The sequence below is a fragment of the Ambystoma mexicanum genome, chromosome 4p, assembly GCF_040938575.1.
Source record: "Ambystoma mexicanum isolate Mex_15411 chromosome 4p, UKY_AmexF1_1, whole genome shotgun sequence".
In the NCBI taxonomy this organism is placed as follows: Eukaryota; Metazoa; Chordata; class Amphibia; order Caudata; family Ambystomatidae; genus Ambystoma; species Ambystoma mexicanum.
Window position 1 is genome coordinate 1,256,594,198 of NC_090927.1, and position 22,144 is coordinate 1,256,616,341.

General features: G+C 48.4%; 1 protein-coding gene across 2 annotated transcripts in view; it reads left to right on the forward strand.

The window, feature by feature from the left end:
• The window catches only part of NUP133 (nucleoporin 133), a 1,444,728-nt gene that overhangs the window by 355,059 nt on the left and 1,067,525 nt on the right, over positions 1 to 22,144 (forward strand). For both annotated transcript variants that reach the window (XM_069606929.1, XM_069606930.1), the window contains one exon: positions 11,425 to 11,582. In XM_069606929.1, the coding sequence (XP_069463030.1) occupies positions 11,425 to 11,582 (158 nt within the window). The remainder of the gene's footprint in view (positions 1 to 11,424; positions 11,583 to 22,144) is intronic.

The window sequence follows — 22,144 nt, forward strand, 5'->3', positions numbered from 1 at the left end:
CCCCCATCTCACTATACATAGCTCTTTGGAATACTACTCTACACATGGGTCACTACAAACAAGAAGTCGCCAGCGCCAAAACCTTAATTGATCTGTCAGGCGCGGGCCTTCCTCCCACTGTGCAGGACCAATGGATCTAGCTGTGTTCTCGGATGGTACTGAACTGATCAATTGTTTCTCATATCCAGCGGTGTCTGGTACCATACACTATTGCTCTGCTGGACATAGGCCCGTCTCCCACCATATAGGACTCTCAAGGCTAGCTGCTTTTGCGCCATGCAGGCACCCCGAAATCTAGGCATCCAGTCATACTGTGAGGACTAGCTGCAAACTTGACGCACTAACCGAGAAGCTTACATTTTCTGCATACTTAACGCACTTAAAAAACTCACACAACCACCTCTCGCACCGCAAGACGCATGCACTTCACCACACTGCAACAACACATAAGCCGCACCAACAACAGACGAGGCCCGACATCGCTCCGATACTTGCACCAAAGCTCAGCGCACGGTGTAAACCGAGATGAAGCTGCCAACAGAACACTACCCCTCTCACTATACTACTCCCTCTTCATCCTACCTTTTCGTTTACAGATCCGCCTGAGCACCTGGGGACCAACTCAGTTGGTGACGGTGCGCGGTAAAAATACCTCTAACATTTGACATTCCTTGTGCCAAAGAAAGATCTAACAATGCGCCCAGTATTAGACCTATGCCCTGAAAAAAATATGTCAAGCCACAAAAATTCCACATGACTACGCTACAAGAAGTAATCCCTCTGCTGGGGGACTACATGGCAACTCTGGATATGAAAGATGCTTATTTTCATATTGCAATGTTCCCAGCGCACAGAAAATTCTTGCGATTCAAGATGGCAAACCAGCACTACCAATTCAAAGTGTTACCCTTCGGCATAGCTTCTGCTCCAAGGGTATTCACAAAGGTACTGGCAGTAGTGGCAGCGCACCTGCGTAGGGAGTCAATCCCAGTGTACCCTTACCTGGACGACTGGCTGATTACAGTGGAAACCACCCAAATTTGCAGGACAACCATTCCAAGAACAATAAATCTTCTCTTTCAATTGGGCTTCCCAATAAACGAGAAAAAATCAAGCCTAGTGCCAAGCACAACGAAACATTCCTAGGAGTTGTAATAGACACAAGGGAGGCTTTCTTCACCTCAGAGGAGAGAGTCCAAAATATGATACTGCAAATACCACATTATTAGGCCGGTCGCCAGATAAGCGTACGCAAAGCTATGCGATTGCTAGGCATGATGGCATCTTGCATATACCTGGTGCCGCACGCACACCTGCGCATGTGTCCCATGCAGGAGTGGTTGGCGAAACAGTGGTCTCAAGTCACAATCTAGTAGTCATTTCGCCAACACTAGTTCAAAACCTTCGCTGGTGGACAAGAGAGAATCTGTTAAGGGGCAAACCCTTCCACGATCCAGAGGTGCAAGCTATAGTGACAGACACCTCGCTTGCTGGGTAGGGGACTCATCACCTTCATCACACGGCTCAGGGTCTGTGGACTCATGCCACGGCACAGAACCATATCAACCTGTTGGAACTGCTGGCAGTATTCAAGGCCCTTCAGGAATTCTAGATACAGCTAACAAACCTATCGGTACTAATCCTCACCGACAGCACCACAGCTATGTTCTACATCAACAAACAGGGGGGCACACATTCTCCAAATCTGACCAAACTAGCACAACAGATTTGGAAATTGGCACTCAAACGGAAGATATTCCTATCCTCACAAAATGTTCCAGTGGAGCTCAATACGTTAGCAGACTCTCTAAGCAGAGATCCCCTACCAGAGGAACACGAATGGCAACTAAACACAGAAGTCGTAGATCACCTCTTCTCTCAATGGGGTTACTCCACGCTAGACTTGTTCGCTACAAGTGAAAACAGGCAATGCCCAGACGTCGCGTCCAAGTTCCCACAACCAGGCTCAAGAGAGAACGTCCTTTGGATGAGCTGGTCAGGGAGGTTTGCTTACACTTTTCCACCCACTCCTCTCATGAACAAGGTGGTGAACAAGATTCACAGGGAACAAGTGACGCTCATCCCAGTTGCTCCCATGTGGGCAAGACAGCCATGGTAGCCACATCTGCGCAAACTGGCGATGTGCGATCCCATCAAACTCTGGTGCCAGACCTGTCTACTCACTCAGTGCGGGGGAACAACAGTGCATCCTCAACCTCAGTCTATGAACTTGGCTGCGTGGCTTCTGAAGTCAGAGTTCAGACATCTTAACCTGCCACAGAGGTGTATGGATATCCTAAAGGAAGCAAGAAAACCTAACACTAGGCACTGTTATTTCGACAAGTGGAGACGATTTGTAGTTTGGTGCCAGTCTAAACAAACCCCATAGAATGTACTTCCATCACACATTCTAAATTGCTCCACTTGCTAGATTCGGGGGTTAGTCTTTAACTCTATAAAAGGTCTACCTGGCGGCTTTATCGGTTTACACCACCTCCTGCAATCATAATCATGATGGAAGGTACTGGTCATTAAAGCATTCATGGAGGGAGTGAAACGACTCCACCCTCCCATTTCTAACCCACCGCCGGGATGGGATCTCAATGTAGTACTCACAAAGCTCATGGGCGACCCCTTCGAGCCTATGCATAAGTTAAGTCTTAAGCACCTGACCTACGAGACTGCCTTCTTAGTGGCTATTACTTCCATAAGAAGAGTTGGTGAATTGCAAACATTGTCCGTGCAGGATCCTTTCTTTATCATACACAAGGACAAACTGGTTTTACGCATTCATCCTAGGTTTTCCCCTACTTTCATTTCACGTAAACCAGGCCATTGAGCTACCAGCCTTCTTCCAGAACCCCACCAGCTCAGCTGAGGTTAAACTCCACACACTAGCTGTAAGGAGGGTGGTCCTTTACTATGTAAACAAGACCAGACTTCTGTCGAAAACAGATCAACTGATTGTCTCCATAGCACCAGGCAGAGAAGGAGACCGTATTTCCAAGAATGCCATCTCCAGATGGATAGTCAGATGTATACAACTGTGGTATTCTTTATCAAACAAACACTGCCTTTCACGCCAAGAGCTCACGCCACAAGGAGCACAGGAGCCACTCTGGCTTTCATTGCAAATGTCCCCCTGGACAGCGTTTGCAAAGCAGATACAATGAGCTCAGTACAAACTTTCACTCAGCACTACTGCATTGACACCCATTCCAAGACAGATACACAGGTGGGACAAGCAGTTCTAAAACATCTGTTTGCCAATTAACCTTCTCACAACCCATCACCTTCTCCTAACACTGCTTGCTAATCTATGCACAGCATGTGATCTAAGCAGATTCCACAAGCCTCAGAAGGGATACATTACTCACTGTAATCGTATTTTTGATGCTTGTATCTGCTTAGATTCACATGCGCCCACCCTTCTCCCCTTGGAGAGAAGATGCATGGATGCTTTTTGAGCTTGTCTGATACATATCTGCTTGGATACACCTGTACTATACTTCATGCTACCTCATGTCAAAAACAAAACAATCTGAGGGACCTCGATGCGTGAAGGACCATGGGTACAGTGGACGTCACACTAGGGATAGTATTATTGGCAGGCCTTGTCGATGTCCCTTTTCCAATTTTGAAAACGACTGTAATTCTCTGCAGCTTCCACTAGATGTCGGCACATGCACAGCATGTGAATCGAAGCAGATAAAAGCATCAGAAATACGATTACGGTGAGTGTGTGTGTGTGTATGTATATATATTTCTGATGTTTGTTAATCTGCTTAGAATCACATGCTGTGCATAGGTCCGACATCCAGTGGTCACTGCGGAGTATTGCATTTTGTTTTTCGTAGTCGAAAAGGGACGTCGACAAGGCGTGTCTGAAATACTATCCCTATAGTGACGTGCGTTGTACCCACAATCCCTCACGCGTCGAGGTCCCTCAGATTGTTTTTTTCCGCCCAGCTACTGGTCGCCTTTACGCGGAGCTCCTCGAGAGACATTGCAGATTTCATCTCCTCGACCTTTGGTCGTTTTCCTATTTAATATATAACACATCGATCCCTCCCTCGACGCAGTTGTGAAGCTGTCTCCGCCGAGCAAGATCTTCGAAGGAGGGGACGAGCGGAGGAGATCCTTCGGCGTTGCCGAACACGTGGCCTGGCCTCGCAGGCCAAATACAGTAGGGAGAGTGGGGTCGTGGGACATCTCTGGTTCTTTTCTGAGAATGCCTTTCCTTTTCCCCTTCCTTTCCCTTGGGGTTGTTATCACGATTTATTGCCTCGGCTATGGAGAGGACACCCTTTAGGTTTTGCCCGCGTTGCAAGGGCAAGTTTACTTGGAAGGACAAGCATTCACGGTGTAACCGCTGCTTGCCCCTCGATCACAAAGAGGAGGGTTGCACGGCTTGTCGGCTTCTTAAGCCAAAGACTCTAAAAGACCGTAGGGTCAAGAGGTGGGCGGCCTACGCTATGTCGAAGGCCGATTCTTCACCCGCCGCTGCTACCACCGACAGTGACGAGGAACGTGATAACACGACCTCCGCTACGGAAGTCGTAGACCCCTCTAAAGAGCGCTCACGCTCTTCGTCGTCTGTCCCCGGCCCCGACGGGCTCGGCTCACGCCCTGCTTATGGGGATGAACACCCCGGCGACACTGACGCACACGATACCACACATAAGCACACAACCCATGGCTCTTCTTCGTCAAAGACGAAGAAAGCATTAGCGCCCAAGGTGACGCAGGTTCCACCGGCGGCCTCCTCGGACCGTTCAGGTTCGAAGCCCCTCTCGCAACCGCAGCCGCGACCAGCGACTGGGCTTTCGGCAAATAAGGGCGCCGCCCCCAAACCATAGGCCGGCGCGCACCAGCAGAGAGCGCACGCCGCCGTAGAACGATCGACACCCGTAACGTCGAAACCACAGCCCTCCGCTGACAAACGAGTCGCAGAGAGCTTGGCGAGGATCGTTGTAGCCGACGCCCAGAAGCGTACGCCGAAAGACACGTCGAGCGCTACGCAAAGGTCGAAAGACACGCCGAAAAAGCCTGAAGAAAGACAGGGACTACCCCCTTCAGTCGAGGGGACCCCCAGCACACCGGAAGGCTTTTAGGAAGGCGACGGGGACACTTTCCTCGACGTTATGGGAGAGGTCGAGCCGTTTTCAGCTAGATGACACTAATTTTCCCCCGCTAGACCGCTCAGGGGTACCCCATGAAACCATGGAGAGGCTCCATCTCTGCATGGAGAGAATGGAGAGGTTTATGAAGACCCAGAACCCTCCCACTCCCAAGAGAACAAGAGAAGGGCCTCAGGAGGACCCCAGGGCCAAATATCCGAGACTATTCAATCCCCAGCAGGACACAGCCTCAGATTTCCATAATGTGTATGACCTCACTGGTGAGGAACAATACTTGGAGGAGGAGGATGATTTTGTGGACGATGAAGAGGGACAGAACCAGGAGGAAGGTCTGGAAGACAGCCCAGACATGGTAGGAGAAGGCTTCGGAGAAAATCCAGAAGAAGGACCTTCTCATCCCTGGCAATCCCCATCAGTATATTCGGACACTGATGTCCTGAACCTAAATCCTCCTGACAATTCACCTGTTAGAAACACGTCTCCAATTGACGATCAGCCCACATTCAATGCCCTGTTGCGCAGAGCAGCAGCACATTTCGAACTGGACACTGGGGAGATCTCTCCTGAAATAGAATTTGTGGAAAGAGTAATTAAGGAGAAACCCCCGGTCAGCCAGACCATTCCCCTCCTCGCTTCAGTGAAGAGAAGAATCATCCCTTCGCTATCCACACCCGCACTAATCAGAGGAGTTAATCCAAGAATTGAAAAACATTTCACTCCTTCACCCTCAGACCCGCTGTACATCAGGGGACATTCCATTCCGGATTCCCTTGTAGTAACTAATACAAGGAAGAGGGCAGGGGTGCCGCTGTCCACCAGCGAGGCACCACCTGACAAGGAGGGCAAGAGGTTATATGCCCTTGCAAAGAGAGTCACATCCTCGGCTGCCTTTTCGGCAAGAATTGCGAACAACAATTCTTTGCTAGCTAGCTACGCGGACGCGCAGTGGGCCAAACTGCGCAAAGACGCCGAAGAAGCGCCGGAACCACTACGTACACGCCTGCTATCATCTATTGGCGAAGGAACCCAGGTCAACCAGAGTATTGTAAAGAACTCTCTGGATGCTGCAGGGACAGCGGGACGTTCCCTGGTTCAGGGAATACTCCTAAAACGCCATGTATGGCTGCGCAACTCAGGGTTCAAACCGGAGACACAGGCGTCTTTAATAAATAAACCTGTGGAAGACCTCTTCGGTAAAGCGGCGGATGAGGCTCTGGAGATGGCTAAAAAAGAGTTCGATACTATCAAAACTCTTGACCAGATCTCTAAGCCCACTACCAGACGCGGCTATGGCAACAAACGCTTTTTTCGTGGCCAACGCCAACAGCAGAATCCGCAGCAACAGTACCCTGCCACCAATTACCAGACCAATAGTGGGCAGTACAGCCAAAGAGGCCAGCGCCGTGGCAAAGGGAGAGGTCGGGGGTCCACCCCCAGAGGCTGCCAAGCCCCCAACAACACCAAATGACGCGAAGATTCGCGTCCCCTCCCATGCAACACCGGTCGGGGGCCGGATAACATCCTTTCTTCCAGCATGGGAGGGAATAACGTCAGACCGCTGGGTACTTTCCACCGTAGCCCACGGATACTGCATCGAATTCAACGGTTCCCCAACATACAGACCCCCCAGGGGACGACGCATGACACCAGAACACCTTGCCATCTTTCTCCAAGAAGTACAACAACTGCTGGAAAAAGGAGCCATAGAGGCCGTGCCTCTATCTCAGGTAACCGAAGGTATTTATTCAGTGTACTTCATTGTACCCAAAAAGGATCTAACCATGCGCCCTGTATTAGATCTGCGCCCAGCGAACAAGTTTATCAAACCCCAGAAGTTTCGTATGGTGACCTTACAGGAAGTGATCCCACTGCTATCACAGGGAGATTACATGACAACATTGGACATGAAAGATGCATACTTTCATATTTTAATGTTGCCAGCGCACAGAAGATACCTCAGGTTCATGATAGAGGGCAAACACTACCAGTTCAGAGTGCTACTCTTCGGCATAGCATCGGCACCAAGGGTATTCACGAAGGTACTGGCAGTGGCAGCGGCCCACCTGCGCAGGTTGTCCATCCCAGTTTACCCTTACCTCGACGACTGGCTCATAACATGGGATTCTTACGAAACATGCTTCTCCAATACCCAAAAGACTGTAGACCTTTTGTTCCAGTTGGGCTTCTCCATCGAAAAGAAGTCCAGCCTAGACCCCAGCCAAATCAAACAATTCCTAGGGGCTCTAATTCAAACAAAGGACGGCCTCGTCTTCCCCTCCAACGAGAGGGTCCAAAACATGCTGTTTCAGATCCCTCAATATGTGACCGGTCGAGAGGTGACGGTACGCAAAGCAATGCGCTTGCTAGGCATGATGGCTTTGTGTATTTATTTGGTACCTCACGCGCGCCTGCGCCCTATGCAAGAGTGCCTCAACAGCCAGTGGTGTCAGGCCAGCGGACTATGGGACGATCTAGTGGTGGTCTCGCAGGCCTTGGTTCTCTCGCTACGGTGGTGGACAAAGGAAAACCTGGAAAGAGGGAAACCCTTTGCCACACCCGCGGCGGAAGCCACTCTAACCACAGACGCATCCCTCACAGGACAGGTGTGGACTCCGAACGTAGCTTCCAAACACATAAATCTACTGGAGCTACTACCTGTGTTCAAGGCGCTAAAAGCCTTCCGGGAACACCTACAAGGCAAGACTGTGTTGGTCCTTACAGACAGCACCACAGCCATGTACTACATCAACAAGCAGGGGGGCACCCACTCTCCAGGACTGTCCAAACTGGCCCAAAATATATGGAAGTGGGCTCTCAAACAAAACATGTTCCTACTGTCACAACATGTACCAGGGGAACTCGATCTGCTGGCAGACAAACTCAGCAGAGATTTCCCCCTGCCCGAAGAGTACGAATGGCGACTGCACGAAGACATCGTCTTCGACGTCTTCACACAATAGGGATTCCCAGAAATAGACCTGTTCGCAACCCTGGAGAACTCACAATGCCAAAGTTACTCCTCCAGGTACCCCCAGAACCAATCCAAGGGGAACGGTCTGTCGATGCAATGGTCAGGGAAATTTGTTTACGCTTTTCCCCCCCCGACTCCCCTTCTCAACAAGGTGGTGCACAGGATGCACCAGGAACAAGTGACCATGATACTGGTGGCCCCAATGTGGGCCTGACAGCCATGGTTCGCTCACTTGATGGAGATGTCTCTATCTCCCCCAGTGAAACTCCCCTGCCCGTACAACATGCTGTCACAAGACAAGGGCAGGACTCTGCATCCATGCCCCCAGAACATGAATTTAGCAGCTTGGCTCCTGAGATCATAGAATTCGGACATCTACAGCTCCAGCAGAGATGCATGGACATCCTCAGGAAAGCCAGAAAACCTAACACTCGCCACTGCTATTCTAGCAAGTGGAAGAGATTTGTCATCTTGTGCAGAGGAAAAAGCATCAACCCGATTGACTGCTCTCCCACACATTGTTCTATACCTGACCCACTTATTGGATTCAGGTCTAGTGTTCAATTCCATTAAAGTCCACCTAGCGGCACTTTCTGCATACACCACTTCCCAACTCAGTGTCGTGGTGGAAGATCCCTGTTATAAAGGCCTTCATGGAGGGAGTAAAGGGAATACACCCCCCGATAGCTGACCCAGCTCCCGGATGGGACCTTAACGTGGTACTTACCAGACTCATGGGCTCTCCATTCGAACCCATGCACAAAGCATCTCTTAAACACCTCACTCTTAAGACTGCTTTTCTAATAGCTATCACCTCCATCAGGAGAGTAAGTGAACTACAGGCTCTTTCTGTTCTATACCCCTTTGTTACAGTTCAGAGATAAGGTGGTTCTACGCACGCACCCAAGGTTTGCTCTGAAATTCATCTCGAAATTCCACGTAAACCAGTCTATAGAACTGCCAACGTTCTTTCAAAATCCTTCCAACTTGGGAGAAAAAACTCTGCACACACTAGATGTGCGCAGAGCGGTCATGTTCTACATGGAAAGAACCAGACCACTGGGAAGACTAATCAGTTCTTCGTCTCGGTGGCAGCAGGAAGAGAAGGGGATGCAGTTTCAAAGTCCACTATTTCTAGATGGATTGTTCAATGCATCACTCTCTGCTATACTCTTGCTAAGAGAGAACTGTCCTTTAAGCCAAGAGCACACTCTACTCGAGGCACGGGGGCGTCCATAGCATTCATTGCAAATGTTCCCCTTGAGTCCATCTGCAAAGCGGCTACCTGGAGTTCTGTGCACACCTTTACAAAACACTACTGTCTAGATGCACACTCGAGATCTGACTCCCAGGTGGGACAGGCAGTATTAAGACATCTTTTCTCTACTGTTCCTTCTCATAACCCACCGCCAACTCTGGGTACTGCTCGCTAGTCTATGCACAGCATGTGATTCTAAGCAGATTAACAAACATCAGAAGACAATGCATTACTTACCGTAAAAGCATTTCTGATGGTTGCATCTGCTTAGATTCACATGCGCCCACCCTTCCTCCCCGCTCGGATGGAAGGAACATAGACTTCCTTTTATATCTCTTTTCTGTACTCACTCGCGTCTAGAAGGCTCCCTCAGGGCAGAAAAATACAAACAGAGGGACCTCGACGCGTGAGGGATTGTGGGTACAACGCACGTCACTATAGGGATAGTATTTCAGACACGCCTTGTCGACATCCCTTTTCGACTACGAAAAACAAAATGCAATACTCCGCAGTGACCACTGGATGTCGGACCTATGCACAGCATGTGAATCTAAGCAGATACAACCATCAGAAATGCTTTTACGGTAAGTAATGCATTGTCATAGATAGATATATATCTATATATATATATATCACATTTAAGGCTGTGTGGTTAGGTGGATGCATGGATGGGTGGTACTGCACGCATGGGTAGCATGTTGGGGTGGAGGGGGCATGGATGGATGCATTGCTCATTCATCCATGAATGGAAAATTACTGTATGAGAAAATGGAAGCAATTCAGCAAAAGCTCTTAAGTACAACGAAGGAATTCTTTGTATGAAATCTTATTTGGGGATTGAGTTTGCTATGTTAAGGTAGAATTTGCTATGTTGAGTTAGAATACCTTCTGTTTCAAATTTTAATGAATGCATTCTTTTTAAAAATAGAATGCATAAAAATAATGAATTACTTTCGAACATGGGCATTGGAGCTAAAACAGTTGATGTTGGGTGCTGAATAGACTGAGAAAGTAGCAGGTGCAAATGGTTTTCCTTGCATGAACTGCCTTGATTCTAGGTTTCTGTGCTATTGAGATATAAAAGTGCATTGTATGTTTTTTTTTGTTGTTGTTGAATGTTCTAAATGTTTTAGGATGGACTACTATCTTGTTCTCGGCCACGGCTCACGCTGATAGTTATTCCCGTAGTACATGGTGTGGTGATTTGGAGAGTGTGGCACTCGCCCACTGCCAGAATCTCTCTTTAACTTGCTGCTACGAACAAGAGGTTCCTATTTTCTTGGCTAAACATATTAGGAGCCGTGAGCATGACCGCATTATAACATTCTCTTCTCCAGTGGAAAGGCGCAAATATATTCCTTACACATCAGGGGGGATTCCATTTGGGTCAGAGGCAGTATTTAATTCAATGGCACCTCCCCTTGCTGATTCGCTTTATTATGTACATGCGCCTTGATTTACTACTCGTTTATGCCATCAGGGGAGCTTGGCGGGGTGTCCCGCCAAAAGTGCGTCTTTGCCGAATTTGTGGCAAACAAATTGAAACTGCACTGCATATATTGACAGATTGCCCCACCCTGCATATTCATTATGATAAGGCATATGTACAGTTTAAGATGCAGGAAAGTTACCCATTCTGGAGCACGCTTTTTGTGGCAGTGTCGTATGTGTTGATATCTGCAGCTCACCATGTCTGGCTTAGAGCGATAGATCTTCTCCCCGAAGCCAAAGATACTTGATCACTAATGTCATCATTGGGTGTGGAAATTCCTCATGAACCCTTGTGATGGTTTGTGATTGCACATTTGATGTGCTCTCTTTTTTAGAGTTTTAGGTTTTGATATGCATTGCATTTATTGTCCTTTTAGTAATGTGTATGAATTTGCTGATAGTTCATTTTAAACAATGTCATTCATGTTTTTATCTTTATATATTATATTTGAATTGTATTGTGTTGGAAAACCAGTGTAAAGTTGTTTATTCAACTGTATGAACTTAAAGCAACAACAAAAAAAGATGGACTACTAATCGTTATTCTCCTTATGCTTCCTTAGGAGATACTATTTTAGGAGCAGGTTCCTGTTCTGGTTTCCCAGTTTTCTTCACAATGAACTGTGGGCTAGTAGCTATTTTTGCACGTGAGGGCATCTCCATGCTTCCTGGAGAAGTTGAGGAGTCCCTAGCCTCTTCTGCCATTGGACTTAGCATTGAGGTACAGTAAAGTGTCCTACCAAACTATTTCAAAAAGTGTACTGAATGACATTTATTTTTTTGCTGGCAAAAGGCTTCAATGTATTATCTGTTGATTCAACTCAATGACTGTAATTACATGTTCCCATTTTGAAACTTTGTTTATGGAGGTACTACCTCTTCTGATCATGTAATCAGTGCCAGAATTCTTAACTTTGTGCCTGTAAATCCAGAGCGGTTTTCAAATTTTCTAATACATCTTTACCTTCTCAAAGATTTCTCATTTGAAGATTTCTCCATTAGCCTACTGCTCTGTACTTTTATTCAGACACTAGGTCGTATCGCCCTATTTCTGTGCTAGGGCGACCCTAGCGTCCCTGAACATAGCTTCCCACATTCTGTGGTATCTATTAATGTCTAAATCTCTAGGAGGGCCCAGCATCATCTGGAGGGGGTCAAAGGGGAGGACCTAATCTATAACCTTGGACATCCAGCCCTGGAGGTCTCGCCATTATGCTTGAACCTGCGTGCAGTGCCACCATGTGTGTGCTCTGGAATCTATTGAGCCACATCCCCTGGGACATCGTAGGAAAGACCCCAGAAACATTTGTGATATTCCCAGGGGGTCCCTGTGCCACCCTTGTACGACCTTGAAGTTATGCTCCATGGCTGCCGTGAAGAGATTCCCATGAAACGCAATTATATAGATTTCACCCAGGCCTCCTCTGAGATCTCCTCTCCCTCTAAATCATCCCAGAATTCTTTTAAAGTTTGCCTGTCTTTCTTCTCTGCTGTGATCAATACCTTATACAGTCTTGAAACTATTCCCTTCCTCGACTCCGAAGTGTCCAGTGTTTTTTTCAAATGTTGTAAGCAGGCATTTCAATTTGTCGCCCCAGCTCTGATTGGCAAGGATCCTTTTCAGTCGTAGGTTTTCGAATATGGAGATTTTATCCTCCAAGAGCACATCTGCTATTGCTCCATAATCCACCAATGCCTTCTCTCGGAACAACTGTCCCACCCTTTCAAGACCCCTCTCAGACAATGCCTGTGTTGCGGAATCACTTGCTCCCCAATCCGATAAACGGGCCCCACACCGAGGTCATCAGTGAGGGCCAGGAGGATAAGTCCTTGTTGTTTTTCCCTTCTCTCCACAGAGCCCATAGTACTCCCAGACATGGGTGGTTTTTCGGTATTTCCCTATACAGCGCCCAGGGTAAGTCCCTCACTTTGACCGGGTGGGTGTCCAGATCTTCTAAGTAGGTCCAATATGTCCCCAGGTCATCCCTCATATTCCAGGATCACTCGTAGTTGGGCCGCTTTATAGTAGAGCGCAAAGTCTGGGAGGCCGAAGCCCCCTTCTTCCCTTGGGAGGGTGAGAGTGGATCTTTTAATCCTCTGGGTCTTATTCTGCCAGAACCTATGCACGCTATGTTGAAGGTCGCTAAAATGAGCTTCTGGGATTTTCGTGGGTAGGGCCGTGAATGGATATAGGAGCCGCAGAAGTATGTTCTTTTCAATGTTGTCATTCGCCCATACCACGAGAGTATTTGTGTGTCCCAACGGTTGAGGTCAGTTTTAATGGCCGTAAGGAGAGGGTCATAGTTGACCACTGCAAGTGTTGCCAGATTTCTAGGTATCCGGACCACCAGGTATGAAATCCCAGATTGCTCAGCTCTTACTCCCAACATACGGTTTCTTTTATCGAAGCACTGGTCAGTGGCCCGGATCAGCATTATTACTGATTTTGATTTGTTGATTTGGAGGCCTGAGAAGTCCCCAAAAGTGTCAGAGTGAACAGCGCTGGGAGCGAGGAGGGGGCGTCCACCAAATACCCCTGAATGTCATTGGCAAATAAGGAAAGTTTGAACTCAACTTCTTCCCTTTGGATCTCCTGTATTCCCTGATGTTTTCTCATGGCTATCGCCAGGGGCTGCATTGTAAGTGCATACAGTAGGGATGAAATGGGGCACCCCTGTCTCGTGCCTCTAGTCAGCTGGAAAGGGGCAGACAATTCCGCATTGACCTTTACCCAGTGCACGCAGTGCCCTATATAGTGCTTCCACCCATTTCCTGATATTCTCCCCTATTCCCATCTTCTCCAGGAGGATAGCCATATACTTCCGCTCCACCCTGTCAAAAGCCTTCTCTGAGTCTAATGAGGAGACCTGAATCAATGTTAATCTCCTGGGCGTAATGCAGCAAATTTAGTGTCTTCCTTATGTTGTCTGAGCCCTGACGCCCTCTGATGAAGCAGACTCCCTGAAGTCTCTTCCCCAACACCTTTGCCAATATTTTTACATTTGTATTGAGTAGGGAAATGGGCCAGTAGGATGAGTGTTGTGTCGGATCCTTACACTCTTTCGGGAGCACCACTACAATGGCCCCCATCATTGACTGTATGTATGTGTACCCCCACCCCCCTGCTCCCTCTCCTTCCAGATCTTCATTGAAGAGACTCGTCTGATACGGGGCCAGGGTAGACTGGTAAAGCTTAAAGAATTATACGGAGAACCCGGCTCTGCCTGGTGTCGTGCCCCCTTTCATTGATTCGATTGCCTGGATAACCTCTTCCTCTGATATTGGAGCATCTAAGTCAAGAGTGGTTTCCCTGGGTAGGCCTGGAATGGGTAGTTGTTGCAGGAATTCTATGTGCGATTCGTCGCCGTCAAATTCTGACTTGTATAATAGTTTGTAATATTGTCTGAAATCCGCCCCTATACTAGTGGTGTCGTAGTGTGTGGTCCACCCATCGGTTCTCACAGCCCTAACCATTTTACTTTTCTGTGCTTCCCTCAATTTCCTGGCCCGGATTTTGTCAGCCTGTATCGTAATATTTTTGCTTGAGAGAGCAATTTCCTCTCGGTTGTGTTTAGCAGGAGGTCTCTAAACTGTACTTTATGGGCCACCAGTGATCTCGGCTGGTCCAGAGAGTTGGAGCCGCCCGGGACCCGTCACAGTTCGAGCTCTGCGATCTTCCTAAGGTCGTCTTCCTGTCTCTGCCCCTCTTTTTTTGGGGGATCCTGTCCGAATTAAAACTCCACGGATGGTGGCCTTGAATGCGTCCCATATGGTGTGAGGGCTCACCTCCCCGTTTATCGTTGAGCTCAAAATATTCTATTATATCTGCGAGCAATGCGTCTGCAGTTTCCTTATCTTTTAGGAGGAGTCATTACACTTCCACCTCCCTGGCTGTGGGTGCCCCCAGGTGTCCCCCACCACAATGCGCACTAAGTCAGGGTCCGGCCAGGGCGCTGGGTCTACCCCGGAGTCCTCGACGTGACTAAACAAGGAGCTGTCCACCAGGATGTGATCAATCCTTGAGAAGGATTCATTGGCTTGTGAATAGAATGTGAAGGGGGGGGGTTCCCTGCTGTTAGAGGGGTCAGAGAGTCTACTAATCCCAAGCCCCCATTAACTTTATGGAATTTCTGAGAGGTGGCCTAGTCTAGCTGGGATGGTCTCTGTAAGCCCAGTTTCTTCTCGTCTCTAACAGGGTCTAGTACCATGTTAAAGTCCCCCTCTACGATAAGGGGACCCTCTGTAAAAAGTTGCAGCTTATGCCTACCTCCTTCCCAAAAGGTTATTTGGCCTTCATTTGGGCAGTAGATCACTCCCAGTTTCAATGGGTGCCCCTTGATGTCTCCTTTAACAAATAGGTAGCAACCTTCCAGATCCCCCAGTGTCGCTTTTGCCTCGAAACCCCCGGCCACTTGCCATAACAATGACTACTCCTCTCTTTTTGGATGTGAACAAGGCTCTTGTACCTCCCTTAGCCCCCCCTCCTCAGAGTGCTGGTTCTTTTCCCTCTCACCAGTGTGTTTTCCTGCCGAAAGAGCAAGTCGAGTTTTACTCAGTAGAATTCTCATGCCGGGAGCGATCTCTTCGTCAGAGAGTTGACTCCTCTGGCATTTAGAGAGTCCATCACCAGAGATGGTAATGCATTAGCCATTTCTATTTGGGAAACCAGATCCTTTTGTGTTCCACTTCGACCTTTGGTTTAGCCACTACTGGTTGCGGGCTTGAATATGCGCTTTGCCAATAGCACAGAACTACCAGAACTGTAAACCCCAACTCTCCAGAACCACTTAACTGAACCCTTCCTTCCTTTTCCTGGGTCCCTCCCCTGCCCCCCCCATGATCACTTAACACCCTGACCGCACCCCCAGTCTCCCACAACCTTCTTCCCCAACTCCCCTTTTGGATTCCCCCCGCCTCCTCCCCCCAGCGTCCAGTCAGGTCTTCCACCCATTTCTGTTCTCTGACTGAACCACCATGGCACCCGGTCACCCCAGGACAATTCTTGAAGATGCTCTTTTCATTGAGCCCCCCCCCCCAATGATCTCCTTAGAAAGACCTCAGCTTCTCCATCCCCCTCACCCAGATCCTTACCCCCCCCTAGTAGGAGGACCCCCCCCCGTCTATACCCACCCTGATTTCCCCCCCCCCCCCCCCCCCCCCACCCCCAACTCCATGGGTCCACCCAGGACACTATATACAGGAATTCAATATTCCCCCCCTCCCCCCCCCCCCCCTCCGCCTTTTCCATGGTTCTCTTTGGGCTTTGACACCGCTGATCTAGACATAAATACAATGTTTTCTCTGTGTCTTAGTCAATTGCCGCCTTGCAGCGGCGGGGTGTTTAATATTTTAAATTTCCTCAGAACGTGTGGACTCTTTTCCTCGAAGATGCTCTCTCGGCTACCCCTTCGGCGGCCTCCGCGGAGGCTTGTCTTTGGTCATTAGGTCTTTCTATGTATTCACGGATCGCTCCCTTGATATCTTCTTCGGAGAACAGCTTGGATTGCTGGCCCCTGTATTGGAAGGTCAATGAGAACGGGTAGCCCCACCGATCTCGTATTCCCCCTTTTCTCTCAACCGTAGTGTCACCTTCTGGCCAGGGTAAATGAGAGGTCTTGGAAGATTGAGATTGTTGCATTGTTGTGTGATGGTGGAGGACTTCCTCTAAGTCTTTACCTTTTCTGCATAATAATGAAAGCGTACCAGGACAGCCCATGGTCCTCCAGCTCTACCACCGCCCTGTGCGCACTTGTCTATGATGGGTTTGTTTGTTGCTCCATCACTGAACAGTAAGCAGACTATTTGGCTGCCCGGCAAATGCCTCTCTCCCTCCACTAATCCTGAGGTTGTTCCTCTGCTCCCTGTTCCTGAATAGTCACAAAGATTAAAAAATATCCACTGAGGATTGGTTGGCCTCCAAACCTTGGATTCTGTCCTCCATCTTATCCACCTGTTGGTCCATTTTTTTCGAGTGTACTGCCCCATGTCGGCCTGCATTTCCCTAATTTCTTGCATCAGGGCTTCAGTCATTTTTTGGTGGATATGGAGCCGTCTGCCTGGTCTGCCATTCCCTTGGGGGTCGCGACCGTTGGTTGTGCCGGGTTGTCCTGGTAGCAAAATTCCTGTAGCACCACCTTCCAGCTCATCTGAGCTGACTAGCTGTGCAGTCGCCCACGCGGGTGGGCCAGATGTGGGCCCTCCTGAGATGTTTGAGGTTAGTGGCGGCCTGGTGTTGTGGTCTGGGCTTGTGTGGGAAAGATGTTGCGCTTCTAGATAACGCAGCGGTGTCCTGGTACTGCTTCACCACCCTGTTGCGGGCTTGGGTTGTGCTCTGGTGCTTGCTTTCAGGTTGCCAATTTTTAAGGTGACTGGCGTGGGTGGTGGGTTCCCTTTGGGTTTGTTATGTGGGCAAGAACCGGAGGTCAGACTCCACCTGCTTTTCTGTCCTTGGGCCCCAGAGCGCTTCCCTCTGCAGCCACTTGGGGGTCTTTCTCCTTTTCCTTGTTGAGGGCTCTCGTCCCCTCCCACCCGTATGGGGCCTTTGCTTGCTGGATGCTTGCCTGAATCAGGGACCGCCTGTGCCCTGTGTCTGCTGCTTGCTTGGATTGGCGGGCTAGCCTGAAGCCCAGCAGTTTCTCCCTGGGCGTCTCCACGGGCCCCCTCCACGCTGGTGAGTTTTCCCTGTACCCAACATGGTGGGGTCTAAGTGTTTCCCTTCCCCTGGCTCGGTGTGGGGGAAGGTTGCAGTTTCCCCAGCGCAGCCCTCAGGTGATTTCCGCTGTGCCCCTCGCGTGCCGACCCCTCAGGGTATCCTGGAGCTGCGCTATTGGGTCTCCAGCTGGGAGGTTGTCCTAGGGTTATAGTGTACCCCTGGGTCAGGGCCAGCAGCACCCCAATGGTTCTCGACAAGGAGGGGGCCGCTAGGGGTGGCCACTCACTGCCTTTTATTGCTGCTGCAGTGTTGCGCTGTATTGTCCCGTGGCTGAGGGATGGCTCTGGAGGGCTGGCGTCTCTGGCTTTGGCGACATCTGCCTTTTCCTCTGAAATCCCTGGGGTTTCAGCTTCAAACGACACCCGTTTGCGCTCAGGGTTTTGGGGCACCATATGGGGTCTCCTGCTTGTCGATGTGGGGTCTCATTGAGGGGGGGGCTCAGAACTGTTTTCATCCCGACATTAACGGAGCAACACAGAGGCAGATACTTTGCATATTTTTTTATTGATATTTTATTGCAATGAGAGTAGAGATGTTCTTGTAGTGTAGCATGAAGCCCTGCACACTGCATTTAAATCTCACCTGCATCAACTCTAATGCTGGACTTCAGGCAAGCCTCCACCGCTGCATTCCTTCTATTCATTAGAATTGCCTAGACCAGCTTAAGTGTTCCCATGAACCACGTTTGGCCACCCATGTTTGCCAATGTTCACTCGTGGCTCATAACCATAGCAAAGAACTTTTTGCCCAGATCTACGTTAATCCTTGGCCGTAACATATTCATATGGGTTCCCACTGTGAAGGAAATATCACAAAATATCTGATGGCACTGCACTCTGTTACTTTGTGGGGAAAGGGGTCATACACCAGGAATGGCCCTTGTCACCCATCACAGAAAGCCAGGATTTCTGTGAGGGTGAGCGTTTGGGAGAATTTTCTGAAATCCTATGGTGAGGTGTTTCGAAAGACCAACCCAGTGGTGTCAAAACAATGCATCCATCCGGTTAGTCCACACTCTCTAAATTGATACTGTGGTTGATCAGTAACACTACAACGTTAAGATGGCCTGGTCTCAAAATATAATTAGTCACAGAGATATACAGAGCAAAAGACATCACCCTGTAAAAAATATTTCTGGGGCTTGTGGATCTGCTTAGAATCACATACTTTGCATAGGCCGACATTTAGTGGTTGGTGAGTAGTACAAGATATTGATTTTGAAAAGAGACGTCGACTGGGCGTTACTGTAATACTAGCCTTACTTTGACGTGTACTGTGCCCATGATCCCTCATGCATCAAGGTCCTCAGATGGTTTTTGTTCTGCCATCGGGTTGGTTGCACTCTGCAAAGTTCTTGAAGTGCTATCGCTCGTCATCGAGCGCACTTTCGCATAACTATAGATAGATTCTATAGTTTAACACACTGTTGTGTGGATAGCTCCCGTCGAAGCACAACAGCCGCAAAACTGTCTCAAACGGACATCTAGCGGCTTCAGAGATCGGCATTCGACTACTGCAGCAGGACTGCTCAGGAACTGCAGGCTTTTGGGCTGAAACTCAAGCCTCTATTTTAAATATGCCAATACAAAATAAAGTTCTATTTGGCAAAGCATTTGACCAGGCCCTAGAGACCCCAAAGGAGCACCATTAAACACTAATAAACGCCTAATCAAATTTCCAACCCTCCTTTTCACCAGATGGGAGTAACATCAAACCAGCGTAGTTTTCGTGGCCAAAGCTGCTCAAAATCAACAGTGCAGACAGCTGTGCCTCTCAAACCAAATTTCAATGGCAGTTCAGAGGGGGCTGAGGGAGAGGCCAAACCTAAATAGGGTTGGCCACTTAAAGCAATGACTTCATATTCCAGGTTCTCTTCCATTTCACCCCAGTAGAATGGGAGGGGATCACCCCAGATAAGTGGTTGCTATGTACAGTAAAAGACTGGTATTGCATTGAATTTCAGCAACATCCTCTCAATCACCTGCCAGACAAAGAAAAATTCCAGCAGAACATCTGTACATTCTCCAAATCCAGATACTGCTACAGAAGGATGCCATAGAGCCTGTTTCACCATCTGAGGCAAACAATATTTATTCTTCCTTGTAACAAAGAAAGACAAAACGAAAAGACCAGTACTAAATCGAAGGCCAGCAAACACGTATGTAAAGCCACAAAAGTTCAGGATGACAACATTTCAGGAAGTCATTCCACTACTCAAGAAGGGAGACTTTATGGCAACACTAACTAGACATGAAAGATGCATACTGTGATGAATCTGATGGTGTCATCACTCCTTTCCCGGAGGTAGCCTCTGCTCATGTGGCCAGTGGACGGCAGCCGCTACCTGATCCTGACTCTAGGGGTGGCTATTTGAGGGATGGTCACATGAGGGGAGGCGACCTTCAGGGGGCAAAAGGGGGTAAAGCCCGGCATTAGATGAGACCTGGTATCCTCCTTTCCCTTTTAGTGATGCACCTTCTATTCCTCATGCCTTAATGGCAAATTGTGATCACCCCCTTCAACAACACTTAAAGCCGGCTAATAGTATCCCTCAATATTATGTAACCAACCGTATAGTAAAGAATGCAATGAGTAAGAGGGGCCGAGTGATGCCGAATACTCAACAGAATCTGAAGGAGCAGTCTACTGTTTGGAGGAAGCCGATAGACTCCATGCAACTCTCTTCCCGGAAGCAAGAGTTTAAAGATGGAACAACTGGAGGTCACAGAGTTGCAACTGTTTAGTAACTGCTTGGGAAGTGAGGCTGGGAAGCCCAAAGGAAAGCGGGGAGACTGAGAGAAGGACTGCAGAAGCTGGTTTGCTGTGCTGGAATCGCAGCAGGAAGATAAGAGGACCCTTCCTGGTGACTGCAAGAACAGAGAAGCAGTACCTATGCCGCCCAAAGGAGCGCGGGGAGAGCTGCTAAGCATGTAGAAACTGCCAGACGAAGCCAGTAAGCCTGTGAAGTGGAGGGGGACGCTGGGGCGCTTCTGTATGTTTGCCACCAGAGATCTGAAGAGCGCCAGAGAACGTCAGTGAGCCCAGGGAAGGGACACAGTGTCACTGGGTCGCTTCTGCAGTTCCACCAAGTACTGTTAAGTGCCAGGTACATGAGTCTGGTGCCCCTGATTACTGAGGTTGGGTCACTGGGACATTTAACAAAAAAAGTGAATGGAAGAGGGTTTGAAACACCAACACATTGACAAAAGTAATACAGAATATTAGAACTGTACGAGAAATACCAGAATAAAGAGAACCTGGCAGGGAGTATACCAGGTGTTTTGTCAAAGGAAGTAAATGAAAATGGGTTTGAGACCCAGTGTTTTGCTGAAAACATCATTGAATATTGGGACTGACTGAATGCAAAACATACAGGAATAGAGCCTGGCAGGAGAGTATACCAGGTGTCTTGTGAGTCTGAGACTTTCACCCAAATGTCATTACTGTGAGAAGAGAATCCCCTCAAGGTTTTGAAATAGTGTTTGTGGAAAAGACTGGGGGAGGAGGGGTAGTTAGTTCCCCTGGAGTTTATTGCAACACCAAGAGGAGAGAGGCATCCTCTTGGGTCTTCAAGAACTTAATTATGCTTTGGCACTTTTGTTTTGGTGGAGAGAAACCTGGGGAAGGGAGCCATTCCCAGGAACTGTGAACATTATCCATTTGGAACTTGTTGGATTATATCTTTTTGTTGAATTTGAACAGTTTTGCACTTTTCAAGCCAGAGACAAAACCCTTAGCACCTTAGCGTTCATTTTAGAATGCAAGGGCGAAGATAGGATTTCAGACAAGACATTTTTGCTTTGGATATCTTGACACAGAACAGACCCTTAGTTTTGGGTGAGGTAGCGAAAAACCTCCCATATTAGACAGTGAGGTATTTTATTGTTTAATAAGTCTTTAACCAATACCCTGAGTCCTCTGTGTCTGCGTCTCATTTCTGGTTCCTCACAACACTTTCATATTTCAATGCTGCACGCACATCGAAAGTACCTCAGATTCTAAGTGGGTCAAGTGCATTATCAATTTAAAGTGCTCCCTTTCCGGATCGTGTCAGCCCCCGCGTTTACACAAAGGTACTAACGGTAGTGGCAGCACATCTATGAAGAGAGCATTCCAGTGTACCTTATCTGGACGACTGGCTAATAACATGGGTAAATCAAGAAACATGTCATATACACACACAAAACTATACATCTTCTGTAAAAACTAGGTTTTTCCAGCAACGAAAAAAGTCAAGCCTAATCCACAGCCAACAGAAACAGTTCCTAGGGGCTGTTATTCGGACAAAGGACCACCAAAGTATTTCCCTTCAACAAGAGCGTCCAAAACCACCTTCACCAGATAACCTTATTATACAGCTGTTCAACAGATAAGTCAGAAAGGCTATGTGCTTTCTCGGCAGGATGGGGCTTTGCTTCTTCATTGTGCCACATGCAAGGCTTCATATGCATCCAATGCAATAATGGCTGACAAAACCTATGGTTGCAGAGAGAAGGCAATTGGGACGATCTAGTGGTATTTTCTGAAACATGTTGGCTCTTCAGTGGTGGACAAAGGAAAACATGTTATAG